The sequence below is a fragment of the Sphaerodactylus townsendi genome, linkage group LG07, assembly GCF_021028975.2.
Source record: "Sphaerodactylus townsendi isolate TG3544 linkage group LG07, MPM_Stown_v2.3, whole genome shotgun sequence".
NCBI classification, from domain to species: domain Eukaryota; kingdom Metazoa; phylum Chordata; class Lepidosauria; order Squamata; family Sphaerodactylidae; genus Sphaerodactylus; species Sphaerodactylus townsendi.
In genome coordinates, this window is record NC_059431.1 from 25,619,075 (window position 1) to 25,640,647 (window position 21,573).

General features: G+C 40.6%; 1 protein-coding gene across 2 annotated transcripts in view; it reads right to left on the bottom strand.

Moving 5' to 3' along the window:
* The window catches only part of HCN1 (hyperpolarization activated cyclic nucleotide gated potassium channel 1), a 216,653-nt gene that overhangs the window by 21,298 nt on the left and 173,782 nt on the right, over positions 1-21,573 (bottom strand). For both annotated transcript variants that reach the window (XM_048503377.1, XM_048503378.1), the window contains exon 5: positions 17,023-17,169. In XM_048503377.1, coding sequence (XP_048359334.1) covers positions 17,023-17,169 — 147 coding nt within the window. The remainder of the gene's footprint in view (positions 1-17,022; positions 17,170-21,573) is intronic.

The following is a 21,573-nucleotide window of genomic DNA, read 5'->3' on the forward strand; positions in this document are numbered from 1 at the left end:
TTTCGGTTCTTAATTCAAAAGGGAGTTGCTTCTTAGCTGGAAATAAAGTGCTTTTACATTGGTAATTTTAATAGAGATTTAACATATTCAAGGTTCATTGTTTTAATGCTTTTAACTGTGTGGAACAGAAAGTGCCATCTAGCCACAACCAACATATGGCTGCCCTTAGGGTTCTCAAGGCAAGAGTAAAACGGAGGTGATTTGGCATCTCACTACTAACTTGGGCAGCAACCTTGTTTAGCTTCCGGGACATGCCGAAACTAGGCTAGCCTCAGGTCAGGGTGTGCGACTTTATATAGTTTTATTATATCTTATAATAATGTTGTCTCAGGGCAGTCTGAAGAAATGCAGGCCTACCAATATTTTAAACAGATAAATAAATGAGTAGAGTTGCTGACCTCCAGGGGTTCGCTGGAGATCATTCAGTATTGCAATGGGTATTCAGACAACAGAAATCAGTTCCCCTGGAGAAAATGGCTGCTCTGAATGCTGGATTCTATGGTATTATAACCTGCTAAGGTCCCTCCCTTCCCCAAACTCTACGCTCCCCAGGCGTCACCCCCAGAATATCCAGGTATTTCCTAACCCATAGCTGGCAATCCTACAAATGTGACTAAGCATGCAACACATTCTGCAGGGATAGCAGCGATAAAGTCAAAAAAGAACAAGCCATATCCTAAATTCTTTCAGCATTCCGCTCCTTAGTTTCTCAAAGTACCCTCCCTCCAAAAGGATGGAAAACTGACAGCGTTATAGAATTCAGTTTTCTGAGACCCTCAGTTCTTGTTTTATTTTTATTTTTTAATGAAAAGAACAGAGGGTTTCTACATTTCTCTCCCTGTGATGCGAGGAACAGTGTAAATAAACTATGCACAATAATCTAGTATGCAAATGTACTCAATTTACATAACGTATGGATATCACAGAAGGCTGCTTTCATTGCAATGATTTGAATGTCCTAAAGGCACAGGTTTAATTTATTTCAGCACACAATACACAAAACGCTGTTGATTATGCAGACATCAGGAAACACCCCCCCCCCATAAATATCATGATTAGAAAGACCTGTAAAGAGAACTAGTAACCATTTTAGAACTGTCAACCTGATAGATGTGGAAGATGGAATTACCAATGGCTTATTTTAAAAAAAAAAACTATTAGGGAGCAGCAATGTCCCCTTCTTATATGTAGTTTAAAATTGAAAGAGCAGTCATGTGAAACAAACACACATCAGTTTTTTTCTAAATTGAATTGTTGCTTTTTCCATAGGATCAAAATTGCTGGAGGTTTTCCTGCTTCGGAACAGAGTGATGGCCATAAATATTAAAGTATATTAAATACTAAATGAACTATTAGGAGTATGGGCACATTGCTTGTACTGTGGTTCACACTTCAGAAAATGGTCATCCTACAAATTCAAAAGTCTAAATGCCACTGACTCCGCAGATGCTTATGCCTCATGCCCCTATTAAATTCTGCCTTCAGATTAACAGAGGGGAAAAGATTTACTTAAGGATCTGGGAATTTGACATCTCCCATTTACACTTTTTAAAAGTATCTGACAAAGGGAACTTTGACTCTTGAAAGCTTATGCCCTAAAACCTGTTTGGTTTCTACAGTGCTACTGGACTCGAATCTTACTGTCCAATCTGTGTAGCCACTTTAAAATATTACACTTCTTAGTCTAGTATGGATGGAATACCACCATTTCCCCCCACGAAAGTACACACAAATGAACACACAACCTGTACACACAAAAGTACACACAAATGAACAGCTTAGACTGGAGAAGCTCTCTTGAGGATTGCACTGTAAAAGATTTTTCTACCTTCTGTTTGTGCATTTCACAGCATCTGTTCACAGCTATTGTTCACACCACCTACTGTGTGTCTCCTATTGCCTAGCCAGTTGGGCTAATGCTTTCTGCCTTGCCACCCTGCACTGGTTGTTTCATCGCCTGTCAGAACTGCACTGCAAGATTTTTGCTTAGACCCAGCTCTAGTTGTAGTAGTTCAGGCAGAATGTGGAGGATGTCCAATGGACAAGATGTGTAATGTGCATTCAAGTGCAATCCTCTCCATGTTCTACTCCTAACTAGTCACCAAGTTGTATCCAAACTAGTCAATTAAGAGTGACAGGACTGAGGCAAGAGAGTTATGCATTTCCAGCACCTTTTCCCAAGGGGTGTGAAAACTGCCAAAAAGGGAAGGAGAGAACTGATTCACAAAATGTGCCTGTGATTTCAGTTCAGCACTAAAATAGATACCATCAACCAGTGCATTGTTACCTGACCACCAAGAGCAGGCATCAGTGGAATCTGTACATATGGGTGTATGGGTTTAAGTGCCTTGCAAAGACTTTTCTCTTCACCCAAACATCTGATTAGTCTCCTTATATGACCCCTCTATAATGCTGCTCACTGGGGGGATGGGGTTAGGGTTGGATTTTTTAACTTTTGTATGCAATGTTTTTAACAGATGTATTTATGTAAGAGGATGTTTGAATGCTGTAGCCACCTAGAGATCCTGTATATAGGTAGGATATAAATGTAATAAATAAATAAATAAATAAATAAATAAATACATACATACATACATACATACATACATACATACATACATACATACATACATACATCTCTTGATGAGTTGTACATGAATTGTCTCCTTTTACTCACACACACTTTGGCTAATGATCCAATATTATGAATTGCTTGTATTGTGTTGGCATATTGCATTGTGCCACTGACAGTGTAGAACCAGCATGGCATAATGGCTAGATTATCAGATTAAAATTCTGCAGAGACCAGGGTTCCAATCCTTAAATTGCCATGAAAGCTCATTGGATGATTTTGGAATTTCTAGGTAGCACTACAAATCCATGCCTCTTTAAATGCTACGAGAAGTTAGGCTCTGGACAAGATTTAGGTTAGAGCTGTAACAACAGCTCTGTGACCAAGATGATCCACTTCCAATATATGCAAGAATTACATCAGGATGGTTAAACACTGGTGGGAACATAGCCCAAAGAAAGTCAGGGAAAAAAAGAGGTTAAAATCTTGTGGGATTTTCAAATTCAAATGGACAAAGTGTTGCTGTATAACACATGGGACATCAGAGTGATTGAGCATAAGTAAGTGACCATCATCAACATAGCAATAAGTGGGGACAGCAGGGTAGATGAAAAAGAACATGAGAAGGTCACTATCATGATTTGAAAATCGAGACTCAGAAACTATAGCATAAACCAGCTGAGGTCGTCTCAGTGGTAATCGGCAACACTGTACACCATTCTAAAAACATTAGGGCTGTACTTGAAACATCTTCAAATCAACAAAATCAACAACTGTCAGATTCAAAAGGCTGCTGAGATCTGCATGAATACTATGTTGATCCATTACAATGTCCTAGGCCTGGGGGGCGGGGGGCTTGAATTGTAATGAAAGGCCAACAACCAGCTAAAGAACTGGCAGCTGTGCAGAGGCGTAGGGGGGGCAAAATGGTGCCCGCCCCTGCCCCCACCCCTCACCCACTTACCTTAGTTCCTCTCTCCTGCAGCTTGGTGGGAAATACACTTCCCAGGAGCAAAGTTTCCTGGGAAGTGTAGTTCCCACCAGGCTGCAGGAGAGAGGAACTAAGGTAAGTGGGGGGCATGGGGGGAAGGGGTTGGGGTGCAATTTCCTGCCCTTACCAGCGTGCGCCCAGTGCACGGCACACACCCCGCCCCCTTATAGCTCTGCCACTGCAGCTGTGATAATAAACAAAATGTAAAAATTGTAATTTCCTATTTAAGTTCCTAAGCCCCGCTTCTTTACAAAAGATCCCAGATATTCCCAGACATATTAGGTGCTCTGATGATCAAATAGTGACCAATGCAGAAAAGCCAGGGAGAGATAAAGTCAAGTGTTTCTGGGCTAAATGGATACTATAGGTGTCCACTGGCCCTACCTGGTCCAGTTTGCACCTTGCCTGTCATTCACCTGGTAGCAGTGGCAGATGGCAGCTCCTTCCTTGGCCTTGTCTGATACTAGGAACAACTGAAGAAGAGTCTTGACTCATGAGGGGGAATAGAGCTTCCTCCTTTTGCTGCTATAATCACCATGAGTGCTGTCAGACTTCAGGGCCCCCAATGAGCCATAAACTCTATGCTGGGAAACAATCCCTAGCAGATGCCGAAAGATGCTCACCACTGAGCTTGGATGGAAGTTCTTCTTTGTACAGAAATTCTGCTAGCAGGGAGAGGAAGTTCATATAGGAATCACACACAACGTGTGATTGGTGTTTGGAATAAGCTGCCACAGGAGGTGGTGATGGCCACTAACCTGGATAGCTTTAGAAAGGGCTTGGACAGATTTATGGAGGAGAAGTCGATCTATGGCTACCAATCTTGATCCTCCTTGATCTCAGATTGCAAATGCCTTAGCAGCCCAGGTGCTCAGGAGCAGCAGCAGCAGAAGGCCATTGCTTTCACCTCCTGCATGTGAGCTCCCAAAGGCACCTGGTGGGCTACTGCGAGTAGCAGAGTGCTAGACTAGATGGACTCTGGTCTGATCCAGCAGGCTAGTTCTTATGTTCTTATGTTCTTATGAAGGGGAAAGGATAAGTGGGCCTCGGTGCTATAGAAGAAGGGGCAGAATAAGTCAGAATGCTGTAGGTTGAGACAGCTGTCATTTCAAAAGAAATTGTGATTTATTATTCTCCCAGTTTTGAAAGTTTTCCTGATTCTATAAATGATTATATACTATAACTGTCTCAGGGAAGTAATATGAATTACTGTAAAGAAGTGTATATTCCAATCTTCACTGGTATGAATATAGTTAAGTTCAGTTGATTCAGTAGCATTTGAATGTTCTCTACACTCAGTTTCAAGCCAGTGATTCATATGATGTATATCCATTAAAGTGATAAATGCAACTACTACAACTGCAGATGGTGAAACACTTTATGCTTCTCAGTCAGGGCAGACTGACGGAAACCCTCCAGGTGAACCTACTGCCCAAAGGGTTGATGTAAGAATGGAAGTGCCAAGAAACAGTGGACCTAAGAGCAGGGCAGATACAAGTTGCATTAAAACTGAGTTTTATGGAACAATCATGTGCTCAGCTTGGCACATTAGAAATCTCCAATTTTGTCCCGCAATCCTTCAGCTCATAGAGGGTCTTGGCATGATCGCCTGAGGATGTCCAGAGAAAATTCAGCTTAAACACCATCACCTTATTCTGGCCAAAGAAGAGAATTACACCCCAGGTAACAAGAGGACCAGTCAGGTGAGACTATCACAGACCAGAGAATAGATCCTGCTCATTAGATCCAGAGGCCACAGGAGGAGAGAAAGGGGCATGTGACAGCACAACACAAGGAGGCAGCTGAAACACTTCTAGGAACCTCCTTTGATATGCAGCCCCAAAAGTCTGAAATTATCAGCCTTAGATTTGTACCTTGAATTCTCCACCCCAGAACCAGTGCTGTGCCAGAAGTCTTTTCCCAACTAATCCTTCATGCCTCTCCAAGTCCTGAACCATGAGAGAGACTCTTAAGTCTGCTGCTGTCTCATCACCATCTTGGAAGATCGATGCCCTGAACCACTTCAGCTCTGTCACCATAAGCAGGCATAGCACCACCCTATATATGGGTAATTTGTTTCTGGAGGGAAAGGGCCTGCATCTCCACCTCCATCCTCAGCCTTTGCTAGAAGAACATCTACGATACACTGTTGACTCTAGCACCAGTGCTTTGACCTCAGCCTGGAGCAGGAGAGATTCTCCCTCATATAACTGTATATGACTGTATATTTCTCATCTGAGCACCTAGAGCAGTGATGGCGAACCTTTTCGAGACCGAGTGCCCAAATTGCAACTTAAAACCCATTTATTTATCGCAAAGTGCCAACATGGCAATTTAACCTGAATACTGAGGTTTTAGTTTAGAAAAAACAGTTGGCTTCGAGGCGTGTGTTACTCGGGAGTAAGCTTGGTGGTAGTCAGTGGCTTTGCTTTGAAACAACAGTGCAACTCTTCCAACAGGTGAATCATGACCCTAGGAGAATTTATTCAGAAGCAAGCCCCATTGCCAGCAAACGAGCTTACTCCCAAGTAAGCTTTAGTTCTTCACATGAAAATCAGTGGGGTTTAACAGCGCTTAACAGGGTTACCTACACTGCTTCCCCAAAATTAGGTATTAGGTTTAATGCTAATAATCGCGCCCGGCGGCCCAGCCAGCCTAGATGTGTGTGTGTGTGTGGGGGGGGGGGTTCTGTGTGTGCATGCCCACAGAGGGGGCTCTGAGTGCCACCTCGGGCACCCGTGCCATAGGTTCGCCACCACTGACCTAGAGGATCTGCTTATGTTGGCACTAAGTGACAGCCGACTCCCCCATGAATTAAATCACAATTAGAGAAACAGTTCCCACCTAATAACATACTGGGTAGCAGCATAATGGACCTGAGTAATTGCAGCATGGTGTGGGTGAAGGGGTAACATGGTCTTCTGCTCTGGAGGTGCTAGATGGCTGAAGAATGTTTTCCTATCCAGTAATACAAATGGAAAGACAGCACTTTTTATCAGTTGCCCCCTCCCCCAATGGAAACAACAACTTAACTAAAGCTTTTGGTTGTGTATTTAGTGTTCCTTTCTTGGAATGCTCATATAATGCTCGTATGTGTCTGTTTAAAAACAAACCTCTTTTTATATTACACAAAAGGTTGAAAGCGGAGGTTACATTCCAAATACCAATTATGCTCTCTGGAAATGAAGTGTCCCAATGTTCTATATTCTGCAAGGAGACATGATCTGTATCTATTCTCAGCAAACATCTTCTCACACTACTATCTAAAAATAGGCCAGCTCTGAACTTTAAATAATGGCTCAGAAAGGGTATTAACCTCTTTCTCACAAGCTAGCTTTGTCCTACTGCTAGAGCTCTTAGCTTTATGACTTGTATTGTAAAATCAGCGCTGTATCTTTAAAGAGCACTGAGACCACCATTTTCATCTGAGGTTCTTCTGATTTGCAGAACTACAGTGGAACATCAAGCAATATGTAATGTAAATGACAGGGTATTATAAGCAAGATAATCAAGGTCTTTCTGTCCTACTATGCTATGTATTCAAGCTATGTATTGTAAAAATTGTTTACAAGTAATTTCAACAACCAAGTAGGTTCTGAAGTTTTGAGAAAAGTATTTGAAGAGCCCTGCTGGATCAGATCAGCAATGCATTTGATCCAGAATCCTCTTTCATAAGCACCCGATCAGTTGTCCTGGCAAGCCAACTGTGACGGGTCTAGCACCAACAAATAGGATATAGAAGCGAAAGCATTCTCTTGAGATTGCCTCCTAGCACTGGGGTTAAGAAGCTTAGCGCATCTGAACATGAAGTTACCATGGCCAGTAGCCACTGACAGACCTACTCTCCATGAATCTTTCTAATCTCCCTTTAAAAGCTACATTTGTACTTTGTCGACTGACAGAGAATTCCATAATTTACAAGTACTTTCTTCTGTATGTCCTGAATCTATTGTTAAGGCAAAAGGGAAAGAGGAACACTATCATTCTTGAATTAAACACACATTCTAATCAATGTGTCTTTTTCCTCCTTGATTTACAAACTCAGGTAATTTAGGTACAGATTAAATCATAAGAGCAGCCATACTGGATTAGACCAGCCAGAGACATTCCTCTACCAGCATTGCTTCTCAGAAACTGGTATTCTGGGGCATAATACATCTGAGCCTGGAAATGTCTGTCCTCCAATCAGTTTGTCTATGTTCTTTTTCAAAGCCATCAAAGCTGGTGGTCATCACAATAGCACTAGCAAATTCCACATTAATTGTACTTCATATAGCTCAGCTTTCTGGAGCAACATTGTCATAAAATACTGTCCAGTTTTGATTTACCTTAGGTAGCTGTTTTGAATCCAGGGGTATTTTTAAAATCCTTCTGCACAGATATGCATTGAACACCAGTGACTATACTTAAGAACAATAGTGAAGAATATATTCAATAATAATGGTGAGCTTTACAATGCTTTAAAGTTTTTAAAAACTAAATAGAATATTATTTAGCACGAAGAACCAATAGGAGAAAGGATATTAGTTCTTCACTTTGGGCATGACAATTGTTTGAGGGATGTGACAGGGATGTGAAATCATTAGGGGCTGGAGAGGGGGTGGCCCTGTGGTAGACCATGCAACTTGTATTCAGCAAGGAGAATAGCAGGTGTTGGGAATAAACTTTCTCTATCGGATACCCTCGACAGTCACTACTAGTCATAACAGACATCACTGAGCTTGATGGACTAATGGTCTGGCTCAAGTATAAGGCATTTTTGTATGTGTACATGTGCCACATATATGTGTGTGTGTGAGTATATGTGTGTATGTGTGTGCGTGTGTGTGTTTGTGAATATGTGTATGTGTGTATATATGAAATTTCAACTATCACAGAGAAAGCTTGAAAGTTTAGAACCCCTAACAAGGAAATGAATTCCATATATATATCCATGAATGAATTCCATATATATATCCATATCCATATCCATATCCATATATATCCATATATATATTCCATTCTGGTAAAGCCGGCACTTCCCCTCAGTCTATGCAGGGATCTGCAACCAGTGGCTTTCCAGATGTTGATGGACTACAATTCCCATCAGCTCCTGCCACCTTGGCCAATTGGCCATGGTGACGGGGCAGGTGGAAATTGTAGTCCATCAACATCTGGAGAGCCGCAGGTTGCAGACCCCTGGTCTATGGAAACCTACCCAGTGCAAACGACTGGAGAAGATTAATTATGCCGGGTTAGCAGTTAGCAGAACAGCAGTTAGCAGCAGTTAGCAGAACAGAACTGTGGTATCCAACCCATGAACAGGAAATCGGGACAAAATTCATTTGCCATTTTTGGCATGATACCACAGGGAAAAAACCTACAGGAATATGCAAACACCAATTTTGGCGGAATAGCAGTCCACACGCTATCATCATTAGAAAACTGTTGAAGCAACTGTATCATGTTAATTTTAGTATGAAATGTTCCTTGCAGCCAATATTTAGCTTTGCACATTTGCTGATGCTGAGCCATCCAGAATCCATTCAGCTACTTCCAATTTGTCAGTGTGACCAAATTAGTTGCTTCTAGATTTAGAGATTTAGAGAAGCAGAAGGCTGGTGTTCTAAACACATTCTAATTACTCAACAAGTTAAGCAGAATTCTTAATTTAGCATAGCAAGATAGAAAACATTAAGTTTTAAAAAAATGTTTTAACATTTTTTAAAAATAACGATATAACAGAAAGTAGGAAAAAAGAACACAGAAAATAGAAAATGAATATGTGGATCTACATTATATATCAATAATACTGCAGGAATTTTAAAAAATTAAGATAAGAAGTAATAATATGTTGATATAAAAGCTGACAAATCTTTTTTGGCAATCTTCTTATAACTCGGTTTAGAATTACTTATCAATATATTAGTAACTGTGAACTGTTAAAATATGCCTACATTTTTATATTGAATTTATACCAGCTGATCTTGGGATTAAATAATACTTTATATTTTGTAATACTCAGAACTGGATTCCCATTTTTCTTTAAATTCATGTATAGGTCTTCCTGTTTACAAAATTGGTTAGTTTCGCCATACAGTAATATTCTCTTGTTTTTTTATCCCAAATCTCTGGGGAGAGGATATTTCCCATTTTCCAGGTAGAGGCATAAATTCTTGCCCCTGTTATTGAGGACAAAAATAGTTCTTGGTGTTTTTTGGTAGATGTTTTGGGTAAAATACCCAACAACATGACTTTTCAGTCCATTTGAAATGTAATCTTTGATATTCTTTGCATTTCTGTGTGAATTAGGTTTTTTTGTCTTGTATCAAGTCCACCACATATGAAAAAGACACAACACATATTTTTCTTGGCATTTCTAGCATGTACCCTTATATTTTTTGTCCACTTTTAAAATACCTTCTGGGGTTATATACCATTTATAAAACATCCTATACCAATTTTCTCTCAGCTGTTGACTAGTAGCAAATTTAACTTGTTTTGTCCATAGTGTTTCCCACTGTTGAAAAATCTAAACATTTGTGATCCCATGTCAATCCAACTTAATTTCCAGTATTGTGGACATGCCAACAAGACTCAATATTGCACACGTGTGATTATTATAATTTACCACAAACTGAAGCTATTACATGCAACTAATTAAGTTTGGTATACTTCAGCTCTTTTTTATCAACTACATTGATGAGAAAAACATTAACCTCTAGCTTTGAGGAATAATAGATGATGGATGAGTGATCTGGTCACAGAGCTGTTCTGTGTCAAATAAATATATGAAATTGAGTACCATCTCAGACTTCATATTCTAGATTTTAATCAGAGACAGGATTCACTCTTGGATACATACAAGATTAAATTGAAAAAAGAACATATGGTACAAATAATCTTTCATAGCTAGCATCAGTGACAGCTGTTATCTGCCTTGGACAAATATTCTTTTGTGAAAGAAAGGTATCTGTATCCTTGGCATGTGTATGTAATACCTAGACCTGGTTCACCGTTTATAACAGCAGTTACTCAGTGAGTGAGCCAGAGATAGTGATGCTCTTAAGAAATAAATAGCATGTTGTCACGGGGGATAGGAACTCTGCCTGATTCTCACTCTTCAGAGACCACTGTATCAGCTGTGCCATTATAGCAGTATTATAAGCCAAACTGGGACATGCCATTCATAAACTGTTTCTGGACAGCACCAAATGCTGTGGAAACAGAGCATGTAAAATAGGCAGAATGTACTAAACATGCCTACATCAAACAACAGGTACAGAGCATATGCCTTGCTTCTGAAAACCAATAAATTATATTTATTCATTTGAAAACAAAGATCAGTCAATTGCTATAATAAATTATCAGTGGAATCCTAACAGTGTTACATCCTTCTAAGGCCCCTGAAGTCATTGGATTTAGGCATAACTCTTTTCAGGACTGCATTGTCGGTTGCCATTATCTGATAGTGAAAGCTACGTAAAATATAATTGATGGGTATCTTTTCTACCTCACCATTGGTTAGTTGCTATTTGAACTCTACCAAGGCAATCACTAGAAAAGAATACAGAAAAGGCATGATCAGGTTTCAGCTATCTGTTCAGATCAGTTGTCACACTGGAATAACTAGATGCATTATCAAAGCCATACTAAGCAGAATAACATCATTCTAAGCACACCGACTAGCTCTGCTTTGGGTGGCACTGTATTTAAATCTGTAGGAGAAAATTAAAACCAGCAATTGGTTAAGGGTGATTTGATTGATCTGGAAGAGCAATTAGAAACCATTCCATCTGTTAGAATGAGCAGCTGCCAACAACTCCTTGGCTGCGGAGTCTCACTGATAGCAGATCAGTGAAGTTGCATAATACAAAAAAAAAAGGTCTTCTAAAAAGTTGTGATTTGAAACGGGAAGTTTTTGAAGTTTGTATCTAGAGCCAACGTCTTTCATGCTTGCCTACCCAAGTTCTTCCAAGCATTTTATTCTTTTCAAGAAGAGTAGCAGAGAAAGTAACAGTAAATATGGTGGCAGGTGAAATTTCCTACCAAGCTGCCATTTTTCAAAAGCATAACTTCAATGTATTTAACAAGCTTATTAACTTAGACCTAAAACCAGCCCACACTGCTTGAACTTATTTCAAAAATATTACTCCATGATATTTTATTTATGCAAGAAGCGGTGATTACAAGCCTCCAGTAAGAGCACACATCTTCATTTCTTTTTGAGGTCTGTAAGTTGCAAGCTGGCAGCGAATAAAAAGGCTGAGCATAACACTGGACGCACTGAGGTAATATTTGCAATGTATATATGTTGCAGAACGAATTCATTGTTTGTGTGAAAAAATAATATGCTGTCTGCACATACATTTATGTTTTCCGAAAATGAGAAATTTTGCTCTCCATCAATAGGCATAAAATGTATAAAATATGCAAAGCAAGAACAAGCTCAGATTTTCTCAGCAGATTTGGGACTGAGTCAAAAAAAAATCTTAACGGGAGTGTAAGTAGGGTAGGAATGCTTCAGCAAATATTTAAATCTACACTAAAAAAAAAGGGCAGACGGACTGTACAACACAGCGTAGGTCAGATACCACTACATTTAAGAAAATATCAGAGTGGTTAATGCATAAACCACTCAAGTCAATAAAGCCAGAAAAGGCAACAGGGATCCCTTTAAAAAAATCGAAGTCTTACCCAAACCAGGTAAGCCCAAGCTCCAGCAAAAAGCTGACGATAAGGTGGGAGAAGAGTTTGGATTTATATCCCACTTTTCTCAACTGTAAAAAGCCTCAAAGCAGCTCCTTCCCTTTTTTCTCCCTCAACAGACATGTTGTGAGGTAGGTGGGGCTGAGAGAATTCAGAGAGAACTGTGACTAGCTCAAGGTTTCATATGTAAGAGTGAGAATCCAGTTCACCATATTGGAGTCCATAGCTCATATGGAGAAGCAGGAAGTAAAATCCAGTCCACCGCTCTTAACCACTGCACCATGCTGGCTCTCAAGTGAATAAGTTCAAGATAAACATTACAGTTTTCTTTATATACAATACAACAGATGCAAAAACTAATTGGCTGAAACACAGGATGACTGCAAGGAAAAAACCCTGAATATATTCCCTGGATTGATTTTCACTGTAGAAAATGTAGGGAAGTTACCCATGTCAGAGCTATTTCCTTCCTTCCTTCCTTCCTTCCTTCCTTCCTTCCTTCCTTCCTTCCTTCCTTCCTTCCTTCCTTCCTCCTTCCTTTGTGGGGGAGGGGAAGAGTGTCATAAGAACTGAGTCCATTGGAAGTGATGAGAGATCAAGGTGTAGGGATGATGGACAAATTAAAACTAATATTACTGTCCAGACAGAATACACATGAGGGTTTTTAAGGATAATATTGAGTTGGTTTTTATACACTTTTCTCTACCATGCAGTCTCAAAATGTCTTACAATTGCCTTCCCTTCTTTTCTCCACAGCAGACACCTCATGAGGTAGGTAGAGCTGAGAGAGTTCTGCAAGAACTGTGACTAGCCCAAGGTCAACCAATGGGCTTCATGTGGAGGAGTGGGAAATCAAATATGACTCTCCACATCAGAGTCTGCTGCTCATGTGGAAGAACAAAATCCAAATGAAACACTTGGATGAGGAAACAGGGCAAGCATTAACTAATACTTTTTGCAATGGAGGAACATAATCAGCAGAATTCTACAGCGGAATCAGAAGTGTTCATAAATCATCTAGAATTGAGGGTGACCAGTACCTAGCATTTCTAGCAGTGAGATAGGCATGCTACACCAACAGCCAAAGTACACTGTGAAGAACTCCAACAGGAGATCTCTGAAACAAAGGAATGGGCAAAAATTTGGCAATGAGGTTCACTGTATCTGTAAAAGCTCTAACTTTATACATATGCTGATGATGTCTAAACTGGCAGTGACTGCCCAGGCATGAGATCTTGCCATTGTGATGGATTACAAATGGAAAATGTCAGCTCAGTATGTAGCAGCAGTGAGAAAGGGAAGATCCCATGTGAGGAATGATGGGAAACGGGATCAAAAAACAACAACCAGCATTGTAATGTTCATACATAGATCTATGGCATAGCTGTTTGTCAGAATGGGGTCTCAGAGAAGCATTTTCTGGGCCCTGAGAGAAATCTCTAAAGTATGGCCCAGATCAATATTGATTCAATGTTATGTCAGTCGACATTTTTCACATCTAAAACCTGTCCAAGTAGGTTTTTCTGTGTATAACCTTCCCATTATAACTTGATGTAGCCTTCACACTGAATACAGTGCCTGATGAGGGCTTTTTCATTTGCAGTGCTTTCACTATGCACAAAAAATGTAAAACAAATGCAATCACAATATAATTGCATCAGAAACTGCAGTGACCTGCTAGAGTTATTGCTGCATAATCATTTCCATTTTGTTCTTCTGATTCCAGCTGCCCACTTCTGGGCTGAAACATTCTATTTTTCAGTTTATCTTCAGGCAATTGCTAGCTCACTTGTATTTTTTTTAGGTGAAGTTAAGGAAATGAAGCACAGCTGCTGATGTGTAGGAGAAATAAACCTTTGCACCTAATAAACAAAATATTGAACACTTAGCTTAGGAAGACTAAACAATTGCTGAATTTTGTACTATTGGACATGCAGATTTCAGCATTTGAATCTACCACACATTTTATAACCAACAAGTGAGACTTACGAATAGAAAATGTATGCATTCAACAAGAAGAAATACACAAAAAAAGTATACTGCAGCTACTATCTGATAACCAGTGTAAAAACCTAATGCAATATAAAGGTGCAACCCAAAAGCAATGATAGAATACAAAAATAGTCTAGAGCAAACACTTAACAGAGATCCAATACAGAAAGGTCCAAAAGATGTATTCAACAAGAACAGCTCAAAAAAGAACAGTCTTTCCAGATAACAGTAATGCCTGTTTCGTAGGGGAATAAAACTCTACTCTTTTTCAGCAAGAGATGCATAATTAATAAAAGTAATGTCTCCTTTAAGGAACTGTGTAGCATTGGTTTAGCTCATGGTTGCTGTCTCCAAGTGTTGTGCTGTCCAAAAGGACGCTCTGTGGGGGTTGAATTTGAATTCAATTTTCCACAATAATAAGCCCCACAAGAAAAATACAGCCAAGCTTCCAAGCAACAGCGCTACGAAACAGGAACTGAAAAATACATGAGAAAAAAGGTGGTTTCTTCTACATTTGCTGGTTTGTGTGAGACAGAAAGTTGTTTGATTCATTTTCTTGAATGATCTGTTTGGCATGTGGGTAAATTCTATAGATTCACTTACTGACCAAAAGATAACTCAGTCATGGTGTTCTTAGGGGAGCCAGCCTCAGGATGGGACCTACGAATCCCTCAGAATTTTACAGTTCATCCCAAGACTACAGGGATCAGTACCCTTGGAGAAAATGGATGCTTTGGAGGGTGGAGTCTGTGGCGTTTTCCACACAGACCAAATATCCTGGGATAGAACTGGGATGATACATACCAGGTTGTTTTTATCTTGGTTTCTCACTTGGCAGAGCAGTATTATGATTGCTCAAAGCCAAGAGAATCTGTAGCTTACAATGAACTGGAAGGCTAATCAGATCCTTTCAGAAAGGAGAGACAAACTTAGTCCTATGCCTTTGGAATTCTGGACAGTTCAACAGACCACGGGGTAAGGTGTCAAGACTCCCTGTCTCACAGCTACAACATCTATCAGCAAAAAAAAAAAATCTTCCCAAAGCCGCCAGATAGTTCTGCCATTGGGACTGAATTGGGACAAGCCAACATAAAGGCTTGCTCATATTTGGAAACTGTCAAGTAACCAAGATAGACTGGACTGTTCGAATACACAAATCCCAAACAGAGGAAAACAAACTCTACAGGCCCAGATTCTGGTACTGAACTTATCTAAAGCATAGAGGCTGCTCAAAATCAGATTTCTGGTAGAAGTCAAACAGAGGCAATCAATATCATTAAGGGAAATTCCTAAACAGTTCAGGTGAGAGTTTGCCAATTTCTGCCGGATTGTTCTAAAAGCATCCATCCTCAGTAAAAAGAACCCACCTGTTTCTGGGAAAGCAAAAGTTAGCTTTTTCCAAAATCAAACAGTCAGGCCCTTTTTAATATAGTAGTGCTAAACAAAAGCATAGACTTTTTAGTATGGGTATCAGTTAAGTGAATATCAATAAATTGGCTTGATGTTTTGAGGCATTTTTAATTGCCCTTCAAAATTTCACCTGTTTGAATCTATATCACAGACCTGGACTAAGCACAGATCTGACAAAATTAGGCAATAACTCCCAGAAGCTTTCTCCCCAAAACATACTTATTTTTAATGTCTTCTTCCAACTTAAAACCTGAATTGGCATATCTGTTCAAAAAGTAGGATGGGAATTAGGAACTATATTAGTTTAATAAAAATGGTCTCTGGTAAGAGTTGCTAGCTCCAGGTTGGAAAATGCCTGGAGATTTTGACCCAAGGAGGGTTGAGTTTGGGGAGGAAAGGAACTTTGATGCATCATAATACTATAGAGTTCACCTTCTAAAGTGGTCATTTTCTCCAGGGGAACGGATCTCTGTTGCCTGGAGCTCAGTTGTAGTCCAAGCACCTGTCCAGTCACTACCCAGAGGTTGGAAACTCTACCACTGGTACATACATGGTATTTTCTCCTAGACTTCTCTTTACAGAGGCGGTTTCCGCACGGGGAAACAACAGCGCTCCAGGGACGGGGGAAAAAAAGGTCCCTGGGGCACTGTTCCTACAGGAGGCTCCCCTGAAGTGGTGCGAAGGCGCTGCTTCTGAAACTCGCTCGGGGGGGGGGTGAGTTTTTTTGAATACGCCAGTTGCCACCCATTGCCAAGCAAACAGCAGCGGGTGGAAGCCGGCGTATTCCCATGGCGCTCCCGAACAGCTGCCTACCTTTTCCCTGCCTTTCATCACTCTGAGGAGAGAAGGGGACACGCCTCCTTGCCTCCATCACTTTAGCCATCGCTCTGGCCAGGGGGTGTGTCCCCTTCCCTCCTCAGAGCGATGAAAGGCAGGGAAAAGGTAGGCAGCTGTTCGGGGGCTGCACAGCTGTGCGGAGTGTGCTCCGCCAGCAGTGCAGCCTGTGGGGCCGTTCATGCCGATGCTAGCCTGCAAGCCTGCATGTGTGGAAACCGCCAGAGTTTTATATCCTAATCTTACATTTTTTTCTGTGTGAGTGCGTTTTCCAGAGAAATTATTTTGAATAACAGGCCTACCAATGGAGTATGGAAAACACACACACACACACACACACACACACACACACACACACACACACACACACACACACACACACACACACACACACACACACACACACACACACACACACACACACACACACACACACACACACACATATATCAGTTTGATTTAGAAGCAGTTGTTTAATCTTACAAAAATAATTCCCCTCTCCCAAATTGTCATGCAACATTGTTGACTTTCTTACCTCTCTAAGTGGGTCGTTGAGCTCATTGAGAATGCTCTCCTCATCAAAGATCTTGCCCTGGTAACGATGCTCATAATAATCATGGATCTTCTGACGCATGTCAGCAGGCAGTTTATGAAACGACATGTACTGTTCCACTTGTTTGTACTAGAAGGAGAAAACATAAAAACACCATTACAATTTTTTTTTGTGAAAGGTGGGTGAGGCATGTAAAGATTGTGCCTTCTCTGAAGGACAATGTATAGTCTCTGTCTGTCTCTCACTTAAAAGCCCTTGCTTTTGAAATTGACATTACAACAGCCCAGGAACCAGCCGAGTTCAGCTGGTTAATCCAAGTTAAGTAGCTCGACAGGGACCACTCAACTCAGTCCTGGCCAGCTGTATTGCCCACACATCTCAGCTCATCCATCCCCTCTGGGGAAAAGTGTGGGAAAAGGCAGCTGCTGAGTAAACACCAATCCTTGTTGGTATATTTTATTATTCATAATCCACCTTTCTCACCAACCCTCAGGGTAGACTACAAGCTACAAGGGACTCAGCCAAGTAATTTCTGAAGGGTTGCCAAGCCCCCCTGGCCACTGGCAGAAGATGGGTGGGAAGTAGGGTTGCCAGATCTGAATTGTGAAATTATTTATTTTTGGTTGAAATTATTTATTTTTGTGGGGTAGGGTGTTAAAGGGTAAGGCATGACAATGGAGGCAGGACATGACAAGAGAGAAAGGCAAACAAAAGCATAAAAGGATCAGGTAGCCCAATCCAAAAAAGGGGAGGGGATGCCATGGTGGCCAGGGGTGATAACACTGGGGTGATGCCACAATGCAGTCAAGTTCCCTCCTGAGGGGTTTCATTTCCCCCCCCTGCTGCCAGCTGGAACTCTTTGGAGGAAGTGTGGTTATGCAGCAGGGCACAGTTCCAGGGCGCTGCCAAACTCCCCTCCACCCCAGATTTGTGTGTAAGTATCACATGAGAAGAATGCACAGGCACCCCTTCAAACTAATGGGTCATGACTGTGGAAATCTGAGGCTGACAACAGAGTGGCTATTAGTCATCGATGGCAGCAAATGGACCATTTGTGTCTTACTGTCAGCCCAAGATTGTATGGCAGTAGTACAGTCATTCTTTCCTCCATCCTCCCGACAGGAATGGTGATGGAGACTAGCAGCAGGAAATAAGTGGTTGCAGAGATAGACAGTGAAGACACAAAAGGTGATGACAGCAACCAGGTGAGGGGGTTCTCTTTCCATGCTGGGCGCCTCCCAGACTCGAGAACCGCCAGCAACTTTAAATGGTCTGAGCAGAAATGAAGATGTTGCATTTTCTTTTCTCTCCCTTTTAGCAACAGCAAGTATAAAGTCTTGGCAACAGTAATGATGCTATGGGGTGCTATTGTGTTCCCTTTCACATTCCTGGGATCTTTCTATGACCTTTGTGGTTCCTAATACTGACAACGCTATTAGATATAACATTTTCAAACACCGCTCTGTTCAGTCAATCTCTGTAGAAAGAACCTATGGATTTCAGCCTGCTTGGATTATGCTGCGGGAAGAAACGTTATCTTTGACATGATTAATTTAAAAACCCATCACCCTATAAAGATTTGTCATATGAAAATGCTAAAAAACAAGCTCATTTCCTACTGCCTCAAAACACACAATATAAACAGAAAACACTGTACAGCCATTTGCTGACTCATCGCTAATAAGATTTATTTTCAAAAGGGATTAAACCCAAAAAAGGTCATTATAAGGAAGGTCATGATTTAGTCCTCAACACCAGATGTTATAAAAGAAGCACGTTTGCTGTCAGGATATTGCAGCTGATATTGCATTAATTACTCAAGATGGATAGCTGGCTGCTCTGGTTTCATACACATGAGTTATGTTTCACAGTGAGATTTTTCTGGAGCGGGGGAAGGTGCCTAATTTAGAAAGATGAAAAAAATAGCATAATGCCTTACTACCATGTTTATATAAATGACAATAAAATAAACTATCACGTTCTACATCAATCTACCCCTACATATGTCAAAAGTAACAATTCACCAATATCCTAATTTCAATGGTCCCAATCAGTGGAAGACTTCTCCAGAAGGTATTTAGAAGTATCTACAGGGAAAAGACTGGTCCAAATCATGGCCCAAGCTTAGATTTCCAATTAGAGGAACCCACATCAGAGGTCTTTCAGTTTTTTAATTTGCTTGAAATGGAATTTGAGGGTAGATTCTTGTGTATGTCTTTCAGAAAGACTAGATTTTTGGCCTTTGGATTTGATCTTCTGATTCATCCTTCTCAAGTCTCAAACCCCAGTTACATCTGCTCCCTAACAGCCATCTGCCTGTACATTCCTCACATGAAGAAGCAGATAGTATAACTGCTCAGTGATGGCACAATGCACAGCTCCAACCAGCAATTAATTGTTCATCCTGACTACTGCTGTGTTTTCCTTTAAAAGAGAAAAGTGTAAACAGCTATATTGGCCCACACAAAATGTGGACTTTGTTTCTTTAAAAGCCCCAGAGGAAGACAGAAGCAATAAGCAGGAAGTGGAAAGAGCAGTTGGGGGTAGTTCCACAGCTATGATAGGGCAAAGAACATAGCAGAATTTCTAAATAGCTAGGTAGTAAGTACCAGTCCTGCCTTTGATCCATGTGAATATTGTGGATAACAGCAGTGTTAGTCTGATTAAGAGGAGAATCAAAATGAATCCTTTTATGTTCTGGACAAGGAGAAGATTTTGGATTTATACTCTGCCTTTCTCTCCTGTAAGGAGACTCAAAGTGGCTTACAAATTCCTTTCCCTCCTCTCCCCACAACACACACCTTGTGAGGTAGGTGGGACTGAGAGAGTTCTGAATGAACTGTGACTAGCCTAAGGTCACTCAGCAAGAGTGTAGGAGTGGTGAAACAAATCTGGTTCACCAAATAAGAGTCCATCACCTACATACAGGAGTGGGGAAACAAACCAGGTTCTTCATATTAGAGTCTATCTGATCTTAACCACTACACTATGCTGGTCCTGAAGCCTCAATCCCATCCTTCAATTAAAGTTCTGAATTATTTACAGGAGCATAACTGATAAAAATGGTTCCTGGGCCAAGCACAATGGCTCACCCCATCCGCCTTTTGGCCAGGTCTCATTGGGGGTGCATTGTCAAACCACCCTTCCAACTTCACCCCTGCCTGAACTCTACATGGAGTTCAAGTGGAGGCAGAGTTGGAGGTGGTTTTGCAATGTGACCCCCATGTAACATAGCCAAGCAGCACCTGGGGTTCCACCCCCCCACACACACATACTCCACATAGTTACACTACTGATGATTCAATTATTTTGTACTTGTTAAATCAATCATTTGATAACATTCACTTAAATTACTAGTTATTTATTATTTTTCATCTAGGGAACAGAACCTCCAGGCTCTCCAGACAATAGTTAGGGAGTTACAATTTCATCAGCTTTCTACCAGCATGGCCAATTGGCCATGCTGGTAGGGGCTGATGGGAATTGTAGTTCCTGAACATCTGGAGAGCCGCAGGTTCCCTACCCCTGATCTAGAAGAATATAGGCCATTGAAGAACCACTTATCCCCTGGTGCTCAAATGGTAAGGGGCAGTATAGGAATTTAATGAAATAAATAAAAATAAATAAATACTAGAAAATATGAAGAATGGCAAAAGTATATATCACATCTATAAGTGGTGATGCTCTCTGCTGTAGTTCTTGTGACTCCAAGGTTGTTTATTTGTTGTTTACAAATCTATCACATTTTCCTTGCACATTTTTCTCTTCCTTATCCAGCACTTTGACCTTCACATGGTAACAGAGTTCACTGTGTACTTTTTTAGCTGCACTGGTAGCTTTTTAATACTGAAATCTCCATTTAATTCCTTTAGTTTAAGCCATACTTTCTTTTGTACTTATCTATATTCCTGCCTCCTGAAGGATTACCAGCACACTCCTAAACAGAGTTTCACTCTTAAAGTCAATTGACTTCGAAAGGTCTAACTCTTCTTATGATTGTGCTGTACAAGACTGAAGAGATTTAAATGCTTATATGTCTGTAGGATGCAATCCTAGCTTTAATTAATTTTCTTCCTGGCTGTTGTGGGTTTTTCAGGATGTGTGGTTGGCATCTTCAAAGACATGTCACATCTTACCATGACATACCTCTTTCTTTATATGCCAGCCACAGATGCGAGCGAAACCTTAGGAGCTAACGGCGCAACAGCCAGTTAATTCTATCCATGAAAGCCTTCAACAATACAATTTTCTCCCTATTAGTCTTTTCATAAACCAGTTATCCAGTCCCCATATATGATCTGCAGACTTCTACCATCTGGTTTATACGCTTTCCAAATGTTTATTTGTTTAAATAGTCTCATCACACACCTTTCTAAAGGTAAAAGGTAAATAAATAATAAAGGTAATCAGGCTTAGAACAGGCTTAACAACTTTCATCAGTGGGTTTCTAAGTGCTTCAGCAAGCTGGTTTTTAAACACATTTATAGGTATTAGAATACCTCATTTAAAATGGTAATTTGAAACTGCTTAAGC